The sequence below is a fragment of the Mastomys coucha genome, unplaced genomic scaffold (assembly GCF_008632895.1).
Source record: "Mastomys coucha isolate ucsf_1 unplaced genomic scaffold, UCSF_Mcou_1 pScaffold22, whole genome shotgun sequence".
Classification (NCBI taxonomy): domain Eukaryota; kingdom Metazoa; phylum Chordata; class Mammalia; order Rodentia; family Muridae; genus Mastomys; species Mastomys coucha.
In genome coordinates, this window is record NW_022196905.1 from 265,798,689 (window position 1) to 265,820,870 (window position 22,182).

General features: G+C 42.6%; 1 protein-coding gene across 19 annotated transcripts in view; it reads left to right on the forward strand.

Moving 5' to 3' along the window:
- Pard3 (par-3 family cell polarity regulator) overlaps positions 1–22,182 on the forward strand; it is a 555,587-nt gene that overhangs the window by 102,297 nt on the left and 431,108 nt on the right. For 18 of the 19 annotated variants that reach the window (XM_031341867.1, XM_031341876.1, XM_031341877.1 and 15 more), the window contains exon 2: positions 740–841. In XM_031341867.1, the coding sequence (XP_031197727.1) occupies positions 740–841 (102 nt within the window). Of the gene's footprint in view, positions 1–739; positions 842–10,601; positions 11,059–22,182 lie in introns of those variants that run through there. The other variant, XM_031341865.1, reaches the window with a different exon arrangement.

The window sequence follows — 22,182 nt, forward strand, 5'->3', positions numbered from 1 at the left end:
CACTTGCATCAGAGTTTTATTGAGAAGGGCACGGTTGCCCTTCTCCAATTACTTGAAAACAAAATGTGTGAGTGTGTTTAAATATACCAATAAGGAATATTTAAAAGTTTTAAGTGTTATCCCTTTTCTCCCCCAATTCCACTTAGGAGCAAAAGGTCCTGCATCGCACATTTTGATAGATTGCTTTAAATAGTGTATTACACACATATGTATGTGGATGGGGTTTGACCTTTTTAAACAAAGGCTCACACCACAGCCTTCTTGGTCCATGTTCCGACTCATCAACAGCTCCGTCTGTCCAGGCCTGTTGGAGAGGTGCACATAACCTCCAGGATGTGCAACATGCTATCTGCAGATTAGCAAATGTGAGATTTCAGATGCAGAATGTGTGCTGCTTAATAAAGCATTTTCTATAGATTGCTCTGCGGGGGCTCTTGCATAGTTTGTCTATCAGATAATGAACAGTCTGATCTGCTTGAGAGAAATCAGTGTCTCTGAGGGCAGGAGTTTTCCTGTCACCATAATGGATAGTATGGGGCCGAGGGGAAGTGTATATGAATGACCTATTCATAGAGGAAGAGGAAGACCGACTCTACCGTGAGTTGAGCCCTGTCTGGAGTTTTAATTGGCTGTAATATTATTGACGTTCTCTTTCACAGTCAGGAAGTTATTAGGTTTAAATCGTTGAATTCCCTTTCAGTGACGCCGATGTGTCTGACGTTTGTGTTCTTTTACTCAGGATCCAAACTACTGGATACAGGTGCATCGCTTGGAGCATGGAGACGGAGGGATTCTAGACCTGGATGACATCCTCTGTGACGTTGCTGATGACAAAGACAGAGTGAGTTCATGGCTGGGGCAGCCTGCTCCAGTAGCAGTTTTCCAGGATGAGGGGAGAGTGGCAGGAAGCCCTTCCCTTCTTTGCTGGAAACAGATGAAAATTCACCCGGGTTACCACTCTCTCTTCATTGCCCTGATGCCATGCTGTGATGCTTTTCCTGATCCTGGGATTTCATTCTTCAGCTTTAGAGTTTTTTGTTTTTGTTTTTTTTTTTTAAAGATTTATTTATTATGTATAAATACACTGTAGCTGTCTTCAGATACACCAGAAGAGGGCATCAGATTCAATTACAGATGGTTGTGAGCCACCATGTGGTTGCTGGGATTTTAACTCAGGACCTCTGGAAGAGCAGTCGGTGCTCTTAACCACTGAGCCATCTCTCCAGCCCTAGCTTTAGAGTTTTTAAACAGAAATCTTTTCAGTGTAGACACCACCAACTATTCTTTGCCACTTCCCCCTTGTTTTTGCCAAACAAACCTTTTCCTCGACAGCACAAGTCCATCATTATGAAGTTCTTGTTCCTGATCTTGTTGGATACATGGGATCTTCTAGTTATAGTCCCAGCTAGTACTGGCTCAGAGATGGTCCGATGTAGTGACTGGGCTGTACTGAGCCCCTGACTTGCTCCAAGATGAGTGTGCATGCTCCAGGCATTTCTGTTTGTGATGTGTGCATGTTCTTCTCGTGAAGCTGCCCCTCCTGTTACCTTTGGTCTGTGGCTTCTCACTACCACCTTAAGGGCAGCCTAGTACACTCATGTCACAACCGTAGCAGCCCAAGCCAGTTTATGCATGTTCCCCCGCCTGCTTGGAAGGAAGGGGAGGAGAGTGTCTCCTAGAATGATAAAGATGTGTGCCTGGGTGCTTAGCCCCACATATAGACGCCAGCAGATTGTTTATTGCAGTGAGGCAATGAGAGGGGATGGGTGTAAAGAGCCTCATGCCCACACCTCATGCTCTGTTTAGCTTGAACTGGAATTACACAAGGGCTTATAGCCACAGACTCAGTTGTATTACCACAGCTGTGCGGAGGCAGCTGAAGATAGAGCCCTATGTCCTCATCACACTCCAGGGTTCACACAGGGCATTAAACCAGCCAGGCCACTCTAGGAGGTTAGAGGACAATAAGGTTGTTAGGACACTCACTATGAGTGAGGCTCTGCCTCGCTCTCCTCGATGCTGTTGCTGGGCTGAGCTGGTGAGCACAGAAACCTGTGCTTGTGATAGTTGACGTGCCTGCTCTGAATTGGACAGAAACTGTGCATATTTTCTTGAAATCTAAAGGAAAGCAAGAATCTCAGGTACAAATGTTGAGGAATTCAAGGGGACTGACTTGCCAGTACCTGTCACTATGGGGTTTGTCTTTTTGTTGCTACCACGAGCCAGGAGCATACTTTGTCAAAAAATGCACATCTTTTAGGCCTGTTTCTGACTTGATGATGGTTTCCTTGGTGTTCTCTCATTTGGGGTTCTCATGCAGCAGTGGTCATTCTCAAGTGATTTCCTGTGAGTAGTGAAACTATGGTCAGTTTGTAGCTTTTATAGGGTTGGAGAGCCAGCTTCAGGTACCACCAAGCTCTCTAGAGAAGTGCAGCTCACAATTCTGTTTCTCTAGAACCACTTCTGGTACCACAATTTGTATTTGTCAGGGTTCTCTAAATGAGCATGTGTGTGTGTGTATGTGGGTACATGTGTATGTGAGTGAATGGTTGAGTGAAGGGGGATGTATTAACATGCCTTACACAATACAGTTTGGGTAGGCCAACAGTGTCTTTCTGACACTGGGGAGGCTGAGAATGCAGTAGCTGCTCATTTCACAGTGTGAGATGTGATGTTAGTTTGGCACTGAAGGACTGGAGGATTCCTGGAGAGTTGCTTGCCTTAAGTCTGCATTGGGAACCTGAAGAGGTTGGCTTTAGTGCTGGAGCAAAAGGGCAGGTGAACTTGCCAGCAAGAGTGAGGCAAGGACACCAGAGCAAAGCTTCCTTCTTCCGTGTCCTTTTATGTAAGCTGTCACTAAAAGGTGCTGCCCACATTTAGGTCTTCCTGTTTCAAGTAAGGAGGTGTCCAGTGGCTTTCATTTTAGTTGATTCAATGAGGTTGGAAATCTAGATGAGCCATCAAAAGACTACTCGTTGTGATGCATACAGCTATACTTAAATTATATTCTATATTTTAGGAAGTCTGCAAAGCCCTTGAGGAATTTTTAGTGTCTCATAATTTATATATGGTAATACAGATTCACAACACTTAACCACTGATATTATTTCAATTGATGTTACATTGCATGGTAAAGAAACAAGAGGACAGAAAACATAAAATTCTGCTCAGTTTATGTGTATATATGCACACACACTTTTTAAATTTTTTAAAAACAGAATGCATAGGTGAGAAACACGTTGGTTCCATTCCTCATTTCTGCCACTGGTCACGTGGACTAAGCTGGTATTTATGACTGCTTTCCACTACTGCCCATCTTGGATTTCTTCCACTGTCAGCCTGTACCTCAGCAGGCCTGGCTTCTTTTCTTGGGAGGTTGACTCATATTTTCACTCCTGAATGGTCTGTGCCCTTCTTTGTCACCCTGACTAAATTAGGTCACGACCTAAAGGATCTTCTTACTCCAGACCTAATTTTTTTTTTTTTAAATCTCCATTGTAGAGAAACAATCCTATTTCCCCCCAGTAGTGTGGATTAGCCACCCCTCCTTACACTGTTATTTCTTTCTTAGCTTGGTTTAAGGGTATCAGAAGCCCAAAGTGGCAAGGAGGAAGTCTGAACTTCCAGTTCAATGGAATGTTTATTGTGTCTCCTGGAAGAAAGATCCTTCCCCTCCCACACACATACTGAAAACAAAAGGTTTAGACCATCAGAGCATAAAAAATCACTGGAACAGGAAGCAGTCTTTAAAGTGGGTCAGGATGGGTAGACCATTGCTATTTCTGATTCCTGGACTAGTGAGTCCCGTCTGTAGGAGAAACAGTGCCATACTTTGGCCACTGATTCAAAGCATATAGTATCTTTTGGAAAACCCTGTTCCAGCCCTTCAGGCTGTTGACATCTAATTGGTGCTACAACTGTGACTTTAAACATCCATTCCACCTTCTGTCAAGTCATCTGCTTCAGGATAGTGAAGACCATAGCAAGACCAATGGATTTCATTACCATGGGACACTGCCACACTCTTTGGCTATGATGTGAGTTTCTAGGCCAGAAGCAGTACTGTAGTGGAATACCATGATGGTAGACAGTGCATTATGTAGCACCACATATGGGGGTTTTGGCAGAAGCACTATGTGTGGGAAAGGCAAATCCATAACCAGAACACCTATCTGTTCTAGCAAGGACAAAGTGCTGTCCCTTCAGTGATGGAAGTGGTCTCACTGCACTCAACCTAACACCAAGTGGCTAGCTGGTCGTCCCTCATGAATGGGGCCATATTGGGAGCTCAGTGTTGGTCTCTGCTGCTGGCAGATCTGGCACTCAGCAGGAGTTCTAGCCAGGTCAGACTTGTTGAATAGAAGTCCATGCTTTTGAGCTTATGCATCATCTCTGTCTCTGCCATCATGGCTGCTTTGTTCATGGTTCCATTGTGCAACAGCAGGAATGATTGTGGAAATAGGTCGAGTGCCTATGGAATGGTTGATCCTATCTGGTTGTTTATTGAACTCCTTCTCTACTGAAGTCACCTTTTGATGAACACTCATTCACATGGGAGACACCTTTTGTCTATTTGGAGAGTTCTGTCCATATCCTCTTCCCCAAATGTCCTTCTCACCAGCCAGGTTCTTTTTCATGTCACTGACCATCTGCTAGGCAATTGGCTACAGCCCATGAGTCAGCATTAAATTACAGATCTTGCAAAAATGTGTGAATATATCCTATCCCTGGCATTCTGCTCACCTTGGAGATTCTCTTCACGAGAGTCCTTCAGTGTTGTCCCAGAAAGCGACTGTAGTTCTCTGTAGCTGTGTACATCTTCATTGTGTCTGCATAGTATTCGGAACTGTTGGTAACCCAGATCCTAGTTTTCTCTTCTTCAGCCAGCCAATCATTGGGCATACCACACTCCATGAGGGTTTAGGTACATGCTTGTAGCAGGAACAGAAACTATAGGCATATGGACAACATTTCTTTCTTTGTACCCTTAGAACCTTTTTGGGCATCATCACACCCACATACCAATTCATTTGATGAACTGCTGCTTTGCAGATTTATCTCAATGACTTGACAGATCAAATCACACCTAACTCATGATGGCAGTTCAGGTTGCATTGTAATTTGGTGGCTCACTGTCAAACATTCAGTTTCCACTGAGGGCCCATAGCAGGCCTTAAAGGGAGAATGCTTGACTGCAGATTGTGGTAGAACCTTGTTATAAAATCTCAAGGGTTTCTACCCTGATTCGCCTAGAAGGTCTTGCCAGAGATTTCAAACAGCTTCTCTGTCTGCCGTGGTCACCTCAAGTACCATTGGATCTACTGGATCATATGGACCAAATGGTGGAGCATCCTGTACAGCAGCCTGGACTTGTTGGTACTCAGGGCCTTACTCAAAGCCAGCAGGTTTCTGAGTCACTTGGTATCTGGGCTGGAGGAATACACCCAAACAAGGAATTTGCTACTTTCAGAATCCAAACAGGCCCACTGAACTAGCTCTGCTTTCTCGAAGGTAGGAGGCTCCAGGTACTTATCCTTCACACTAAGAATATCTCTGCATGCTCTACATGCCTGGACTCCTAGACTTTTCACTAAGGTAGAAAGCCCTTGAAGTTTGGTTAGACCGACTTCTCCTCCTCTGATACACAATTGCACTACCAACAAGTCCAAAGTGGTTGCTGCCTTCTGCTCACTGGATCTACTCAGCATCGTGTCATTAATATACGGGACTAGTACGATATTTTGTGGAAGAGTGCAGAAGATCAAGATTCCTTCAGACTCGAACTGGGCAGATGGCTCAGTGGTTAAGAGCACTAGCTTTCCTTCTAGAGGATCTGGAGTCAATTATCAGTGCCCACCTAGCAACTCACAGCCACCTGTAACTCCACTTCTGGGGCTGGGGGGTGGTGGAATCCAGTGACCTCTTCTGGACTCCTTGTGTACACACATACATTCAAGAAAGCACTCATACACATAAAATAAAAAATAGAATTCAACCACAATGACAAAGCCCTTTAAACAAAGTTAAGACTTAGGGCAGGAGAGTTAATAAACCCTCGAGATAAAGTTGTTAAAGGTACCCTGCTGGCAAGGCAAATGGCTTCTGGTGCTTCCTGTCCACAGATCCAAGAATAAAAACCATTTGCTAGATCAACAGCTGTGTATGAGTTCCAGGAGATTTGCTCAGGTAAGTTCATCACACCTGGCTCAGCTGCTGCATTTGGAGCCACTACTTGATGAAAATTTTGGCAGTCAGTTGTCATCCCCTACGATCCATTTGTAGAAGTTAAACTCTGGTTCTTGCTCCCAGCCCCATGCGCCCAGAAATGACTCAAACTCAAAATATATTTATAAATACCTTGACCATATAGTGAGGCTCTTCTCTGACTAGATCATAACTTAAAATATCCCATTTATTCTAGCCTACATTCTGCCACGTGGCTGGTTACCTGTGCGCAGGTACCATGCGTGCGCTCTTTTCACATCTTTTCAGCGAGTCTCCCGCCTTCTCTCTCCCAATGTCCCACCTCTACTTCCTGTCTAAGCTGTAGGCCATAGGTTTTTTTTTTTTTTTTGGCATATAATACACAAAATATTCTTTTTTAGAAAAAGATTTATTTATTGTTATATGTAAGTACACTGTAGCTGTCTTCAGACACTCCAGAAGAGGCCATCAGATCTCATTATGGGTGGTGTGAGCCATCATGTGGTTCCTGGGATTTGAACTCAGGACCTTTGGAAAAGCAGTCAGTTCTCTTTCCTGCTGAGCCATCTCACCAGCCCCCCCAAAATATTCTTTCTATATCTATCTGTCTTCTGCATAGTCCAGATTGAGTTTAAGGGAGATACGATGGGGGTCCTCTACCCCAGTATCATTCAACTTGATGTTGTCATTAATTTCTGCAGTTCTTCCAAGGTTATGATATTGTTTTGCCTCACTATTTTCTCTGGTAGAGGCAACTCCGGTGCCTTCCATTTGACCTTACCACAGGTCAGGCAACCAGTGTGAGAATTCTGTCAACTTCTAAGTGTAACTATCTCAATTTTATACCTTAGAATTGGGGAAATAACCACAGGGTGAGCTTGGGACCCACTGCACCTGCTGTGACTTAGACCTCAGTTAAAGCTCCGCTGATCACCTGATCTCCACAAACTTCTACTTTCAGTAAGCCTTTTGGTATTTCCTAGAACCAGTGCCAGTTTTAGAATTAGTGTCCAATGGGTCCAGGGAGTCTGATTATTTCTTTTCCCACAAGGTACAGTTACCCTAATGAAAGGCTGTACATTCCTCCAAAGAGGCAGAGAAGGAAGGGCAGAAAGCAGAATTAAAGCTCTTTGGTGTAGTTAACAAGGTCTTTCTTTAAGGGGATCTGCCTTTCCTTCATTAAAGGGGTTCTGGGTCAGTGAACTGGCACAAGTTTGGAAATTGGTTGATGAGCTATGCTATCTGGCGTAGCCTTTATTTGAATGGCTTTAGAGTTATAACTGAGAATGGAAGGAATTTGAGTTGATCATATTTGCACTTGAGAACAGACCCTTCTGTGGGTGTCAAGAATGAGTGGCAAAGTCTGAGCTGATTGGCAGCAGGTTTTCCCGGGAGGCAAGAGGCTGACAGAGGCTGCGGAATGAAGGTGGCGGGTGGGACTGCCCTCAAGACTGGGGTGCCTCCAAGCAGCCAGATGCCAGTGTGAGGCAGGAAGTAATGCAGTCTGACTCTTCCGATGTGGTGGGGTGTTAGATAATGGGGGCCCAAGCACAGGTCTGTTTGTGTCACAGAGGTAAACTCATTAAAATCACCGTAAGACAACCGTCTAGTATTTTTCTGATGCCTTAAAATTTTATTTTATTTTGAAATTTAATTTGTTTCAATTTCTTTTATGCATCTGAGTGTTTTGCCTGCATGTATGTGTGTTCACCACATGTGTTCCTGGTGCCTGGAGAAGCCAGAGGAGGGCATCGGATGCCTGGAGCGTGTGAAGCGGGCTGTGAGGCTTCCTGCGGGTGCTGGTACCCACACCCGGGTCCTCTACAAGAGCAGCCAGTGCTGTTAATTTCTGAAAGATTTGTCTATCTTCAGTATGGTTTAATTTTAGCAGAAATAATTATAGTTACTGGAAAAAGTATGTTTAACACAATGTTTTTCTGAGAGCTGGATGTAAGATAGACTGGGGGGGGGGGAGCTGTCTCTGAACTACCAACCTTAATATATTTTTCCTTTCTACTTTTGTTTAATTCCAGAAAGCATTAGGCATATCTAAATAGAGCTTAGGATAGCAACATCTTTTGTGTTCTCAGTTTTTGTATGACTTAGTATGGGGAAAAGGATGATTAAAAAGCTTTCTCAGGGATAACTGTGGAAGTGCTGTCAAGTGCTACGTAGTTAGGCAAGAATGGAGACAGCCACTCTTGCAGCAGTATTACTCATTGCAAGCTTACGACTGTGCTTCTGTTGTGCTCCTTCATATACTGGGGGCATCTTGTATTGTGGTGCCTGGAGCCACATGGCCTGCCTTTAAAGTACGCAGTCCTTATTCCCCTCCCCCATGGCTTTGCAGTATGAGCCTCGGTTTTCCTATCTGTAATGATTAAGCCTAAGAATTGATGTAATGGTTTTAGATTGTGGTTGGTTCTGGCAGAGGTTGATTGCAGACACCCTTGGCAGTTGGTCACCAACACCACTACCAGTATTGTTACTGCTTTAACACCCTCCCCCAAAGGCTCAGCAGCACACGCTGACCAGGCTGTTCTGGCCATTTATTCTATACAGGTGATTAGTTCACTTAATTTTACTTCTCTAGCAGTTACACGAGGACTGGGCTGGGCAATGGACTTCATCTGTAGTCGATGAACAAAGCATACAGGTTTCTGCATCTTTGGATTGTAACAGTTCCCAATGTAATGTCAATGTATGTATTTTTTTGAAAGAGAAAGAGAACTGAGAGTTCACGTTGATATTTTTAGTATTTGAAACCGCTAAATTATGCTGTTAAATGCAGTTAACTTTTCCTACTCTCCTAAAACAGAGACAGACAGACAGGGATGTTAGTTTCTTCCTCATGCACATTTTCTGGAAACAACTTGAAACACTAAAACTGATCCTGCTATTAGCCCGTGTGTAGAGGTCTGAGGACAGCTTGCAGGTGTTGGTTCTCTCTACCATGTGGATCCCAGGGATTGAACTGAGCTCATTGGGAAATGCCTTTATCTGACAAGCCATCTTTTGCGCCTCAAATGCACTGTCCTTCAACCCTTGCATTAGGCTTGAATATATCCTAAAGCCTTGGTCTTAAAATTAATTAATTAATAATAAGCATATATGTCTCTACTAAACACACGGGAGCAGGTGAGTGCATGCCTTGGTATATCTGCAGAGGTCAGAGGACAACCTCTGTGGTCAGTCCTCACCTTGTGCCCTGTTTGAGACAGTACTCACATTGGCACACACCAGGCCAGCTGGTCTGTGAGCTTCAGGGGATATTCCAATTCTGCCTCCCATCTCGCTTGCCAACCCTCCTTTATGTGTTTTCTAGAGATTTGGACTTAGATCCTCATACTTGCATAACAAGAGTTTTGTCCACTGAGCCATCTTCCCTACAGCCTTGAGTTTTATAGTTTTTTTTTCTTTCTTTCTTTTTTAAAAAAATGATTTATTTATTTTTATTTTATGCACATTGGTGTTTCGCCTGCATGTATGTCTGTGTGAAGGTGTCAGGTCTCCTGGAACTGGAGTTACAGGTAGTTGTAAGCTGCTATGTGGGTGGTGGGAATTGAACCTGGGTCTTCTGGAAGATTAGCCAGTGCTCTTTAACCGCTGACCCATCTCTCCAGCCCCTGTAGTTTCTTTTTTTAACCTTTAGATTTATTTTATATGACAGTTATGTAAGTGTATGTAAGTGCGCTATGTGCATGTCTGGTGTTCAAGGAAGTCAGAAGAGGGCATCAACATGCAGTGAGCAGTTTCATATGGGCTTTAGGAGCTAAACTCAGTTCTGTAACAGCAACAAGAGCTTTTAACTATGGAGCCATCTCTCCATCTCTCAAGTTATATATATATACATATATATACATATATATATAATCTTGGTATAATCAGCATTTGTTATATTGTAAATCTTCAGAGAATTTATTACTTTATAAAAACTTATGTCTCCATTTTCTCATTATCTACTCTCTTCCCCTTCTCCTCCTGGATACCCTTGGAATGGACCCCAGACCCAGCAAGACTAGGCAAGAGCTCTTTCACAGAGCATCCCCTCAAGCCCTCATATCTCCCCTGCATGACCACTTTGGAAAGTACATAAAGAGAGCCCCCTTTCCCTTTCTAGGTCTGAAGAAGGATGACCTAGAGCCAGAGTGCATGATAATTCCCTTTGTACTATGTATACACTTGAACATCTGAGCATCCACTTCTCACCCACTGGAGGAGGAGAATGGTCTCAGAGCTTAAGTCCAGCAGTCCCTGAAGAGGCTTTGCAGTGAGGTGGCAGCTGAGCTGTAACCCTGCTGCCTTGTTGCAGAATGAGCTAGAGACTTCCTTGACTCTGATGGGTTTACTCATGCGTAGCCACTGACAGGGTGTGTTACTACACCCAGTTTTAGTCTTGACCAACTACCAAGCCTGTTTAACTGGTGAAGGGTGTTTTGATTTGGTGCTTTGGGGCCTGTCCCTGGGTGATCTGAGATCCACATTGCCCTGTGGAGTCTCGGACAGCATACAGGGAGGACTGATTTTGTGTGGATGAGCTGGAGCTTCTCTTCCCCTGTGTTTCAGGCTGTTGTTCCTTCCTGAGAACCCAGGAGATTGTAGACTGGATGCTTGGGTTTTGAGAACATTGAGGAGTTATTTTGTTCCATAGATAGGTTTGCAGTCTGGGACATTTTGGCCTTTTTTTTTTTTTTCCCTTTCTGATGGCTAGAAATGGCAAACCAAGCCAGGCAGAAATGTACAGGGAAGTATTTCTCCTTTTCTGGTGCTTCCAGGAAGGACTCAGTGAAGGCCCTGCGGCTGTCAAGGTCTTTGAACCTCAAAAGAGCTACTTCAAGAGCCAGCAAAAGGCAGGTTGGTACTGAGCTTTCTGTCCCCTTTAAACTTCCTTGAGAACTGAAAAACCTTCCTCTTCTCTGTGTTTATTTCTTAATAATCTTTGGAAAAAAGCTTCCTAATTAATTTGAACACTTCTCTTCAAAGTCTTACTGATATTTGCTGTGCTCCCAGGTGCTGTGTGGATGTGTGTTATTTGTGTGTCTAATTATTTCTTACACAAAGTGTCAAGGTTGTATCTTACAAGTGACCATGTTGCCAGAAGATTCCAATTCCTCCTGTAATCCCCCTAAGCAGGACTTCAGTGGTTATATTTATGTTACCAAAACACCCTGCAAAAGGATTAGGTAACTTTTACATGCAACCCAACATCGTAATAAAGTTTACCAGTGTGCTCACTCTCATAGAAAGTAGTTTCACAGAAGCGCTATATCATAGAGTTAGTTTACTCTTTCTGCTTTCCAAGTGCCGATTGAAAATGACAGGAAGTAGGTGTGGAAATAGTAAATAGTAAAATTTATTTTACTATTTGTATGCTGAATATATAGATTTAGGCTGTTCAAATATTATGGGCTTGCTCTGCATCCAAGCTGCAATGTTGGTGAACCTTCTCTGGTATAAGCCCCTGGTTCCTTGCTGGGTGGTGTTTTCTGTTTTGGGGATCAGAGCCTCAGCATCTGCCAAACCAGTGCTGTGTGTTCTGCTCAGTCTTGAGCATTTTCAGTTTCTCCTTCCTGCCTGTTTCCTTTCTGTCCCAGAGGCCACCTGTATGCTGGAAGTAAGTCAGAACTTTCTCATGGAACTCAGACTGACCTCAGACTATATGCGACTTGAGGATGGCCTTCAACTTCTCCTCCTGCCCATACCTCCCAAGGTCTGAGATTATGGGTGTGGTTTATGTAGCTTCTTGCATACCAGACAGGCACTCTACCAACTGAACTACAACCTCAGGCTTCTAGTTATTTGGTAAATGAATTACTTACATAAAATGTTTATAACTATTTTGTAAATAAATAATTGTATTCATTTCAGCAGAAATCACAAGTGCACACATTCTTCAGTTAAACATTTTTAGCAGCTCTGATTTATTTCTACCAATGATATTTTGTTTTGATCCGTGTAATTTGATGACCCCTAAAACCTGTGATTTATTTACTTAAAGAATTAAGCCACCTTCTATCTACATGGAATGTAACAGGAAATGAAGAGGTTAAGACCCAGTCTCGAAGCATCACTGATAATTCTACTGGTAGAGGCTTTCCCTCTAGAGAAGCAGGAGATGAAACTGCTGACTTCGGGTGTGCAGGCCTGTACTGCCATTTGACACCTGAGAGTTTCACTGTCAGTACATGAGTGCACAGAAAGGAGTCCTTAGTTGCTTTGTGGCAGGGCGTCAGCCTCCAGTCCTGTCAGAATCCAGTTTGCTAATTGAACTGTGCTGTGCTCATTTAACTCCCTGCCCTAAGCTTTCTCATTCCTCATCCCATGGTAATGGTGGCGTTGTGTGCTCTTGTAAAATACTCTTGTAAACGACTAAGTTTTCTGAGCTGTTAGCAAGATGGTGTTAATGTTCATCTTAAATATGAGAGGTGACTCTTGGGAGGTTGCACGAGGTCACTGGTACCTGGGAGACACTCACCTATGTGAAGATGTCATAGTCCCATTGATTAAAAAAAAAGACAGACAGGTTCCTTTTCTCTTAAGCGTGAAGCACCCTCTCTGCAGAGCATGGTTTTTCTCCTGGAAGCCAGCAGGTGGCTTATAGAAATGGAACTGTTTTGTATATATTTATATACATTGTATATACATTTATACATTGTATATATTTGTATACATTCCTAGGGAAAGGAGGTATGGTTAGAATACTGAACTATTCCCTCAGATTTGTCAAGAAAATTGAGATCATGTATTAAATGCAAAAGAGCTTCTTGTGGAGTCAGTCTGTAACTCCAGCTTTCTGCAGAGTGCTCAAGTCATCCAGGGCTGAAGAGTGAGACCCCTGTACCCACCCCACAGAAGGGGACCTCACCAGCTCGAAAGCCCATGAGAGACTGAAAGTCATACGGAGATAGTTTGCTGGGTGGAGAGGTTTATCTTATAGGATATATGATTGAAGTTCTCAGCAAAATCTGAAAATAGGTTTTTATTTTCTTGCATATTTATTTCATATTTATGAATGCTTGGCTTGCTTGTATATTTGTATTTTATTTGTTTTTGGTGCCTGTGGAGGTCTTCTGAAAACTGGAGTTTAGGATGGTTGTGAGCCACCATGTGGGAGCTGGGAACTGAATCCAGATTTTCAAACCCTTTTGTCCCAACACAAAGGAGTCTTGGGGTTTTGAACTTAAATAATCGCTATTCTCCATAAGAGTGCACAGAATACAAGAAGGCAGCACACTCAAGTGTGCCGTTATGATTGTGACATGTAATAGAATTATAATGACATGTAATATGAAAGTGACATGCAATAGAATTATAGTCAATCGGACTTAGCTTTGTATCCCACAGTTGTATTTGTAGTTTTATTTCTTATTTTATCTTTTTAAAGATTTATTCATTACTACATGTAAGTACACTGTGGCTGTCTTTAGACACACCCGAAGAGGGCATCAGGTCTTGTTACAGATGGTTGTGAGCCACTATGTGGTTGCTGGGAATTGAACTCAGGACCTCTGGAAGAGCAGTCAGTGCTCTTATCTGCTGAGCTGTCTCTCCAGCTCCACAGTTGTATTTTTAACAGTTATTTATTTCTTGTGTGAGTGTGTGTGTCTGCATGAGTGTGTGTGTGTCTGTGCATATATGTCTGTGTACGCTACATGTGCAGTACCCTCAGAAGCAAGAAGAGGGCAGCAGAAATTGGAACTGGAGTTACAGATAATTGTTAGCTGCTATGTGGGTGCTGGGAACTGAAGCCTGCTCCTTTAAAAGAGCAACCAGTGCTTAGCAGCTGAGCCATCTTGTTAGCTCTCACAGATGTATTTTTAAGTGAGTCTTTTTCTCCACTGTGGATACTGCCACTTGTAGTTGATAAAACATGCAGATAAATAGATGTGCCAAGTACTGCACTGTTTTGTCTCAGAACACTAGAACTTGTGTATATTCTCGCTAAGTGTACTGTCAGGAAGCTACTTGCTAGGAATGTACGCAAGTATGTTTTCTTGTTTTATAAAGTGGTAGTAATTCTATCTTCCTTTTTCATTTGTGAAAGAAATAATGACTTAGACCACACAACAACAACAACAACAACAACATATACCATGTAAATGTGGCTTTTCTTCACTGGAAGAGTTACCTCCTGGTTTTAGAAGAAAAAGTGGCATTGGCACCTGATGTGTCATGTCCCTGACCTGCAGGAGAAATGTATTCCCGATGAGTCTTTCCATACCCTTACTTTGTTGTATAAATATTAAGATGATATGAATCTTAATTTCTCCTTATTCATGTGTTCTAGTTGGAGGTTCCTTAGCAACCTCAGTTAATGTGGTTTCTACATTTGTATATAACTTATTCAAGGGTAACATCTAATTTTTTAAATATTTAATTTTAGCTTTCCCATAAGCAATTAGGTAAAAATATACATTTATCAACAGTACCCAGAATAGTTTAAGCTACAAACTCCAAACAAATCTGAAATATTTGCTTTGCTCTGATTACTTTATAGCAGAAACTCTTTGCTTTAAAAACCAAACTTTCCCTTGTTGAGAAATTTCCAGTGTTTAAGCCTCATGGGGGTGACTTGGTTCTGGGTAGGGGGTGGGGTCATCTAAAGCAGTGAATTGACTTCTTTGGGGTATAAAAAATGATATAGTCTTGAAAGAAAAGAACTAATAGTGTGGCTTCACTCATTTGAACTATGATTTCCTTGCTTAGCATTCACAAAACCCTGGATTTAGTCCTCAGCGTCATATAAACTGGGAGTGATGGCACAGGCCTGTAATTCAAAGGCTTGAGGTGTGGACACAGGATCAGCAACTGAAGATCATTGGCAAGGTCATCCTCTGCTACTACAGAATGAGTTTTTGAGGCCAGCATGGTGTCTCGATCTCAGTGCTAACTCCTTATCATCTCACCTCAAGCCAATAACACGCAGTTATTGACATGGCTCTTCAGCCTGGTGGTATGGTCAGTGACTCTTCCCCAGCCACCCCCTGGAAGGGAATGGGTCAGTATTGCCAAAATATTAGTACACATTGCAGCTGGGTGGGAGCTGCAATAGGGATTCAAAGACTCTACTTTTATGCAGCCCTCTAGAATTACATCATAAGAGCTAAAAAGTTGTACGGTCATAGTGATAATTTTAAACACTATGTCAGATGCCTTTCTTTTTCCCTCCCAGTGGAAGTGGCTCCTGGCCAGATGGACTTGCTCTGCATCCCAGCTGTGCCTTGGACTCAAGCTTCTTGCTAGATGGTGTCTTCTGTTTTGGGGATCAGCATCTCAGCATCCACTAAGCCAGTGCTGCGTGTGTTCTTATACTGTATTAATTTTATGAACAAGTGGGATCTGTGGGTAAATTCTAACCAGTCTAACTGCAGAAATGAACAAATACTTAGAGACATCTATATTTATTTTAAATTTAACCGAAGAAGTGACTGACCCAATCATCTATTTGACTGACCGGGTGCGCACCTCTGACATGATGGCTTCTGATATCCTCTTCATCTTACAGAAGTTGTAGGCTCAGCAGTCATGAAGTACCTATAAAGATCACTTTATGGCTCAACACTTTGTGCTCTTTGATTTGCCAGGTGTTCCCCGATTACAGGATGCTAAGTGGGGTCTGGTGGCTGGATGGGACTGGGCCTTGACTTTTCTGCTCTGTTGCCTACTGGCCAGCACCATCTAGCAATGGAAGTTCCCTTTCCTTCCAATTCTTAGCCATTCTCCTTTATGTTTCTTGGCAGCTTCCCTTGGCTTTCTTTATTTAATTTGCCTCTTACTCCAGGCTAGCCCATCCATAGTCCAATCACCTTAGGCTTTCTGTGTTGGGAGTTACATTTTCTCTGGTGTATCCTTACTGTACTAGAGTACATCAGATGATATTCAGGATTGAACAAATTAGACCAAAAGGTGACTTTGAGAAACATTTTTCTGAGTCATATTGTCATATGACACATCCTCTGGGCTTCAATGGACACCTGCATGTGTTTTCATGTCTTTTGTACCAAAGGATATAAAATCTAAAAAGTCTTCTCAAAAAAATGGATGTGGGTAGGTTTTTTTGTTGTTGTTTTGATCTCCAGGAAAGTTAAATGAAGGTGGGAAAAAAAATGGGTGGCAGTGATGTGCTAATTAGCAAAATCTCATGGTTTGGGGGCAACTAGTATAAAAAGTTATCAATTAATTTAAGGACAGAAAGTGGGTTTGCATTTTATTTTGGCAAAGAATCTTTTATCACCAAATGAATCTCAGACTCCCACAAGCATCTTTGAGCTCCCACTTCTCTCTTTTTGTTTTTTCACCCTGAAACTTAGGGAAGCATGAAATGGTCTTTGAAAGTGTTCTTCTTCTTTTTTTTTTTTTTTAAAGAATTATTTATTTATTTTATGTTTATAAGTACACTGTAGTTGTCTTCAGACATACCCGAAGAGGGCATCAGATCCCATTACAGATGGCTGTGAGCCACCATGTGGTTGCTGGGAATTGAACTCAGGACCTCTAGAAGAGCAGTCAGTGCTCTTAACCACTGAGCCATCTCTCCAGCCCCCCCCCCTTTTTTTTAATGTGGCATTTATTTGTGTTCATGCCATGGCTCTGCCGAACCTGGGCACTGTGAGTTAAAGTGTGCACCCTGACATGATTCCATTTGGAGTCATGGAAATATAGACACCCTAATATAGGAAAGGGGGCATCTTGCCCATCCCACACTCCGGCACAGTTTCAAATGTTTTGTAAAGGTCACTGCTCACAGTGTGTCCCCCTTGAGCTGACACACACTTTGCTCAGCGTTTTTGCAAGTTTGACGCAGCATTTGTTCCCTGTCCAAACTTGCTAACAAGACATGTACAGGTACCTGTGGGGACCCCTCCTGTGGCCCTCAGTTGATCATAACCAACTCCTCTTAGCCCACAGCATGACCATAATTAATGAAAAGGACAGAGAGCTCTGCAGTCACACGTGGGTCCGTATTACCAGATGTTTAGTTATTGTCGTCAGGGGGCATTTGAAGTTCCTGGCTAGCTCTGGAAGCAGAACTGGAAGGGAAAGCAAACCCTGTTGGGTCTTGTCATGTTGGTCCCTTCCTATGCAAGGATTCAAGAACGAGTGGACAAAGCTGGAGTCTTCCTTGCACCAGCTCTGTGGAAAGAGAAGAGATAACACTTCAAACGCCATCCTTTGAAGACCACGGGTACTTCCATTACATTTGTCCCTTGGTTTCTGTCATTGGGCCAAGTTTTAATTATTATGAAAACTTGAACGTTGATAATTGGATCTTTGGTAACAACATTTAAATTCTACACATAGTGTATCTACCATGTATTATCATGTAATATTTCCTTGAATTTAGGTTAGTCAGCTCAAGAAAATATTGAATGGATTGTGCTGCAGGTGGAGGTATATTTTACCATAAAGGTAAAAATTAGATATCGAGTAAGAAAGCCCCAAAGGACCACGTATAGAGAGCAGAACATGTGTTTTATATTTAGTCTGTTAACATTGGGGTTCTTTATGGCTCATTAGAAGTCTAAAGGCATTCTTGGCTACATATCAACTGCAAGGCTAGCCTGGGATACATGGGGACAAAGAGGATTTGGTTATGATCAACTCAGGGCCACTGGAGCGGTCTCCACAACTATCTATAGATAGTTAACAAGCTCAGACCAGGAACAGATACACATAAAACTAACAAAAACTCAACACAGTGTTTTGTGATATACAAATTAGAGATTGAAAAAAATTACATATGAGAAGTTTGTAGTTCCCTGTCTAATCTGCGTGCCCACTAGCAGCTAGCATAGAGCCAAACTCTCCTAGGGGTGACCTGTGTCTGTGTCATGGCTCCATCCAGCTTTCCTTGGTAAACCCAGATAGAATAGTAGCTCCTGTGACCCTAATACCCATTTCATATGAGAAGCCTGTATGAGAAGTTTCTAGGTTGTCCCTCTCAAATATTTGATTGAATTAATGTCAGAGATTATAAATAGGAAATCCATAAGTAATGAGCACAGGGCATCTTTGTCATTGTAAAGCCACACCTTTCCTGGACCATAATTTTCTTCGTCATGGTTATTTTTGCTTTGTTTTAAAAACAGGATTACACTCTGTAGCTTTGACTGTCTCGATACAGGTGGCAATCCTCCTGTTTCACGGTCCCAGGGCTGCAATTAAAGGTGTGGACCATGATGCCTGCCTGGTTCACCTTGTCTGAGCCTTGTGTTTATGCTTCAGTTCTTAGAAACCAAATTTCTTCATAGATTATAGATGACCATACTGCCCCCTAGTGTTTTCTCTGTGCCCTGTTCACAAAGATTTGGATTACAGAGCACACATATATATAATAGATATAGATATATATATACATACATACATATATATATATACATATATATATTGCAACTTTGTTCCTGCCCTTGTATGAAAATGCAGCATCCTCAGAGCACAGTCCAGACAGGGAAAGTATCCATTCCCAGTGCATCCTCACAATGGGTTCTGGTTTTTTTTTTGTTTGTTTGTTTTTGAGACCAGCACTTATGTTCTGCCCATATTCTTTCTACTTTCTCTGTTTCTGTCTCATGTCAAGTCCCACATTCTGTTTGCCTGGGAGAAACACAAGCTAGGGTATGACCAGTTGCATTTTATAAATAAAACATACAAGGAAATCAATGGAAACTTAAAAGCTACAAAGATACATAAAAACATAAAAACATATACTTTGAAAGAGCCAAGCAGGTGGCCCTAAAAGATACATTGTGATACTGTATTTGTGTTGTATACAGTTAAGACACCATTTTTTTTTTTTTTTTTTTTTTTTAAGGAATGGTGGTTGTATACATGGAGCTAATGATATTTTTCTTTTGAATGGACCCATTTTCAGATTGTCACTATAAGATAGTTAGGGTTGAGTGAATGTGTTAAAGCACATGAAATCTGGTCATAAGGGAAGTGGGTTTTTTTTTTTTTAAATTAAAAGTCTTTTGTAAACACGTTTGAGTGGCCAATACAGCCAACCCTGTAATATATAAATTTTGCATCTGTGAATTCAACCCCAAGTCAGAAATATTTCGGAAAAGTAAAAAATGAAAACAAGCCCTAAAAATTGCAATTGTTTTAAACATACAGACCTTTAAGTCTTTTTGTTCTCCCCTAAACAATGTAACGTGGCAGCTGTACCCATCACATTTGAATGTAATGTAGACATGATTTATTGGATGCAGGAGGGGTCAGTGCTTACCTAGCATGACCCCAGGACCACCAATACAGTGCATGGCAGGGTTTGTGTGGATGATTCTGTGAAAAGTTTGCACCATGTTGACACCAGCAACTTGAGCAGCTACCTAGTTGGTACCTCTAGGATCCTGGAATCGGTCCCCCATAGATGCTGAGGATTGACTTTTGGTCCCTGTGGAATCCTGGGATCAGTCCCCCATAGCTGCTGAAGACTTACTGCATTGCTAAAGGCTTTTAATATGTTCAAAGAAGGGTCAGTGGAGTTTTGGGTTCAGAAGAAGTGTTTGTCACCTAACAGTAAAGAAGCAAAGGCATTAAATGCTTAATTCACTTTTTTTTTTCTTCCAGCAGGGGTACAGAAGTGGAAACTGTAAGCAGACATGAGTAGTCAGGGTCAGATTATAATTTTGGAAGGAATAGCTAAGTGTCAGAATGTTCTGAGGATCTGCCCTGGGCAGGTCTCTGTCCCTAAGGCCATGTCAGACCTCTGGGGAAATTTTGTTTCTAAGTAGGCAGGGTGTGCTCTGTGTCTATGTGGTAGCTCAGTGCCCTCATGTTGATGAGCCCCTTGGGAAGAGCTTGTGGAGGAAGATCCCGAGGTTTTGAGTCTGATAAGTGAATATAGACGCAGTGACATCAAGGAAATGCTGTAATAAAAAGTAGATAGATGGGGTTGGGTCTGGCCTGAATTTTGTTAATATTAGCAACATAGGCATTCTGCTGACCCATGAAGCTATCTTGTCAATCATTTAAACAGCTGTGCATTGCTGTAGATTCGTGGGCGTTTCCCCACCGAAAGGCAGGGAGCTTCTTGCATCCTGAATGGCCAGCTTAGCTCTCTGTCCACCTCTGAGGACGCTTGTGATCACCAGTCATCCCTATCACTCAGCGTTGCTGCAAGGGGAGAGTCATTTGGGAGGCTCTTTCACCTTACTTACATTAGTTGTTTTTATTCTCACTTGCTTTTGTTTGAAAATCCTTTTCAAGAAGTGAACAGTGGGGTTCTCTGAGAGTTCTTTGAACTGTCCCCCCTCCCCACACACACAATTTTACCAGTCCCCAGTGTGTTTTTCCTCACCTCAGCTCATTAGACCCATGCTGTATTTCTTACAAGGTTGTCAGTTTCACGTTAAACTAATTAATAAAGACAAGGTGTAGACTGTGAGGTGGAGATGTCTGGTTTCTTTGGAAAGGCGATTATGCCAAAAGATGTTTGGCTGGGGCACACAGGTGAAAGGATGTTTTACTAAAGCAGACACGTGAAAGTACATGTGATGTTTAGAAAGAACTTAAATATGACCCCACAGATAGTGGGAGCTCAAGCATTGGTTTTCTTTACTCGGCTTTAGTAGCATTGCTGACATGCATGTATTGGTTCATCTTGCATTGCATTGCTGAGCTCTCCCTGTGGTGACTCCACAGAGAGAAACACTCACCAAAGAACTTCTTGTGATGTTCCTGCAGCTTCTTGATACTTCCACGGACTTGGGCCATTTGGCAAGCCTTGTGGTTTCTTCTGACTTGAACTGCCCTTGCTGATTTGTGTATGGTGTCTGCCAAGTAGACTGGTCTGCAGCTGTTGATTTGTGCTTGGTGTTTGCTAGTGGACTGGGCAAAGACCCACAAAGATTGGAATTTCCCCAAAGAACTATTTCTAAACAGGTCTGCTTCCCTGTATCCTATTAATTTTTCTTTTCCACTACCTCTGGTGGGTGGTGGGCTAGAGGGGAAGTTGAACCCTTATTAAAGTTGGTTGAGAAAAATATATGCCTACGAATTGTCTTGTGAGCTTATGTCTTGTGTTACTGGGGCACAACATATGAGCATCCCTCCATGACTAGTGTTCATGCCTACACACCATGCACTATCTCTTCCTGGAGTCTTATTTTTGCCCCGAAGTTTCATCTGACAGTTATTAGGGTCAGAGGTAGCAGAATCTGCTTTTTGACCAAATGCTATGGACACACTGTGGCTTTCTCAGGGTCCTGTGGGGCGGCCTAGCCTCTGTGCGTTTTCCTTAGCCCAGTCTAAGCACCTTCCTCTTTTGTCAAAGAATGTCAGCTCTTGGTCATGGCTAGGCCATTGAGGCTATGCTTACTGCTTCCAGAGTTCACTGTGGGAACTGCTAGTTCCTAAGGAGGAGTTTTGTTTAGACAAAGAAAGGAGTTCAGTCCTTTCCAGCGATGATTATCAATCTCTGGGGAATTGAGGAAGTCATTATTGAGTATTGGGGTGGAAGCTCCTGGGCCTCATCGTTGTTGGATCATACTGATACTTATGAAATGCAGCCTTTCTTTTTCAGTAGGTCTGCCCCCACTTGGAACATATATTGTACTCTCTAAAATTAAGCAGCCTGTCCCAGCCCTAGGCACCTTCCCCCCACCCCCCATTCTCCTCTCTCAGAGCTCTGAGCTCTGAGCTCTGCCACTCTAGCAAGTCTTTAGCTGTCACATCAGCACCTCACCACCATTTTCTTTAGCTGACAACTTTTAAACAGTTCCCGGACAAGTCTGCTTGCGAATTTGTACGAGCTCCTCTGTATGATTGAGGAGTTTGACTAATCACTGTGCACGACTGTCCTTAGGCCTGGACTGATTCTCCTTCCCCAGAATATGTCCATTTATTTGATGATGTTTGGGAATCCGTGAGCACACACAGGTGCATCTTCTCCTTGCTCCATTTGAGTGAGGTCATCACACAGCTTCTGTGAGCAGTGTGGGAAGTGTAGGCTATTGTGGGGGTGTCTTCTGGAAG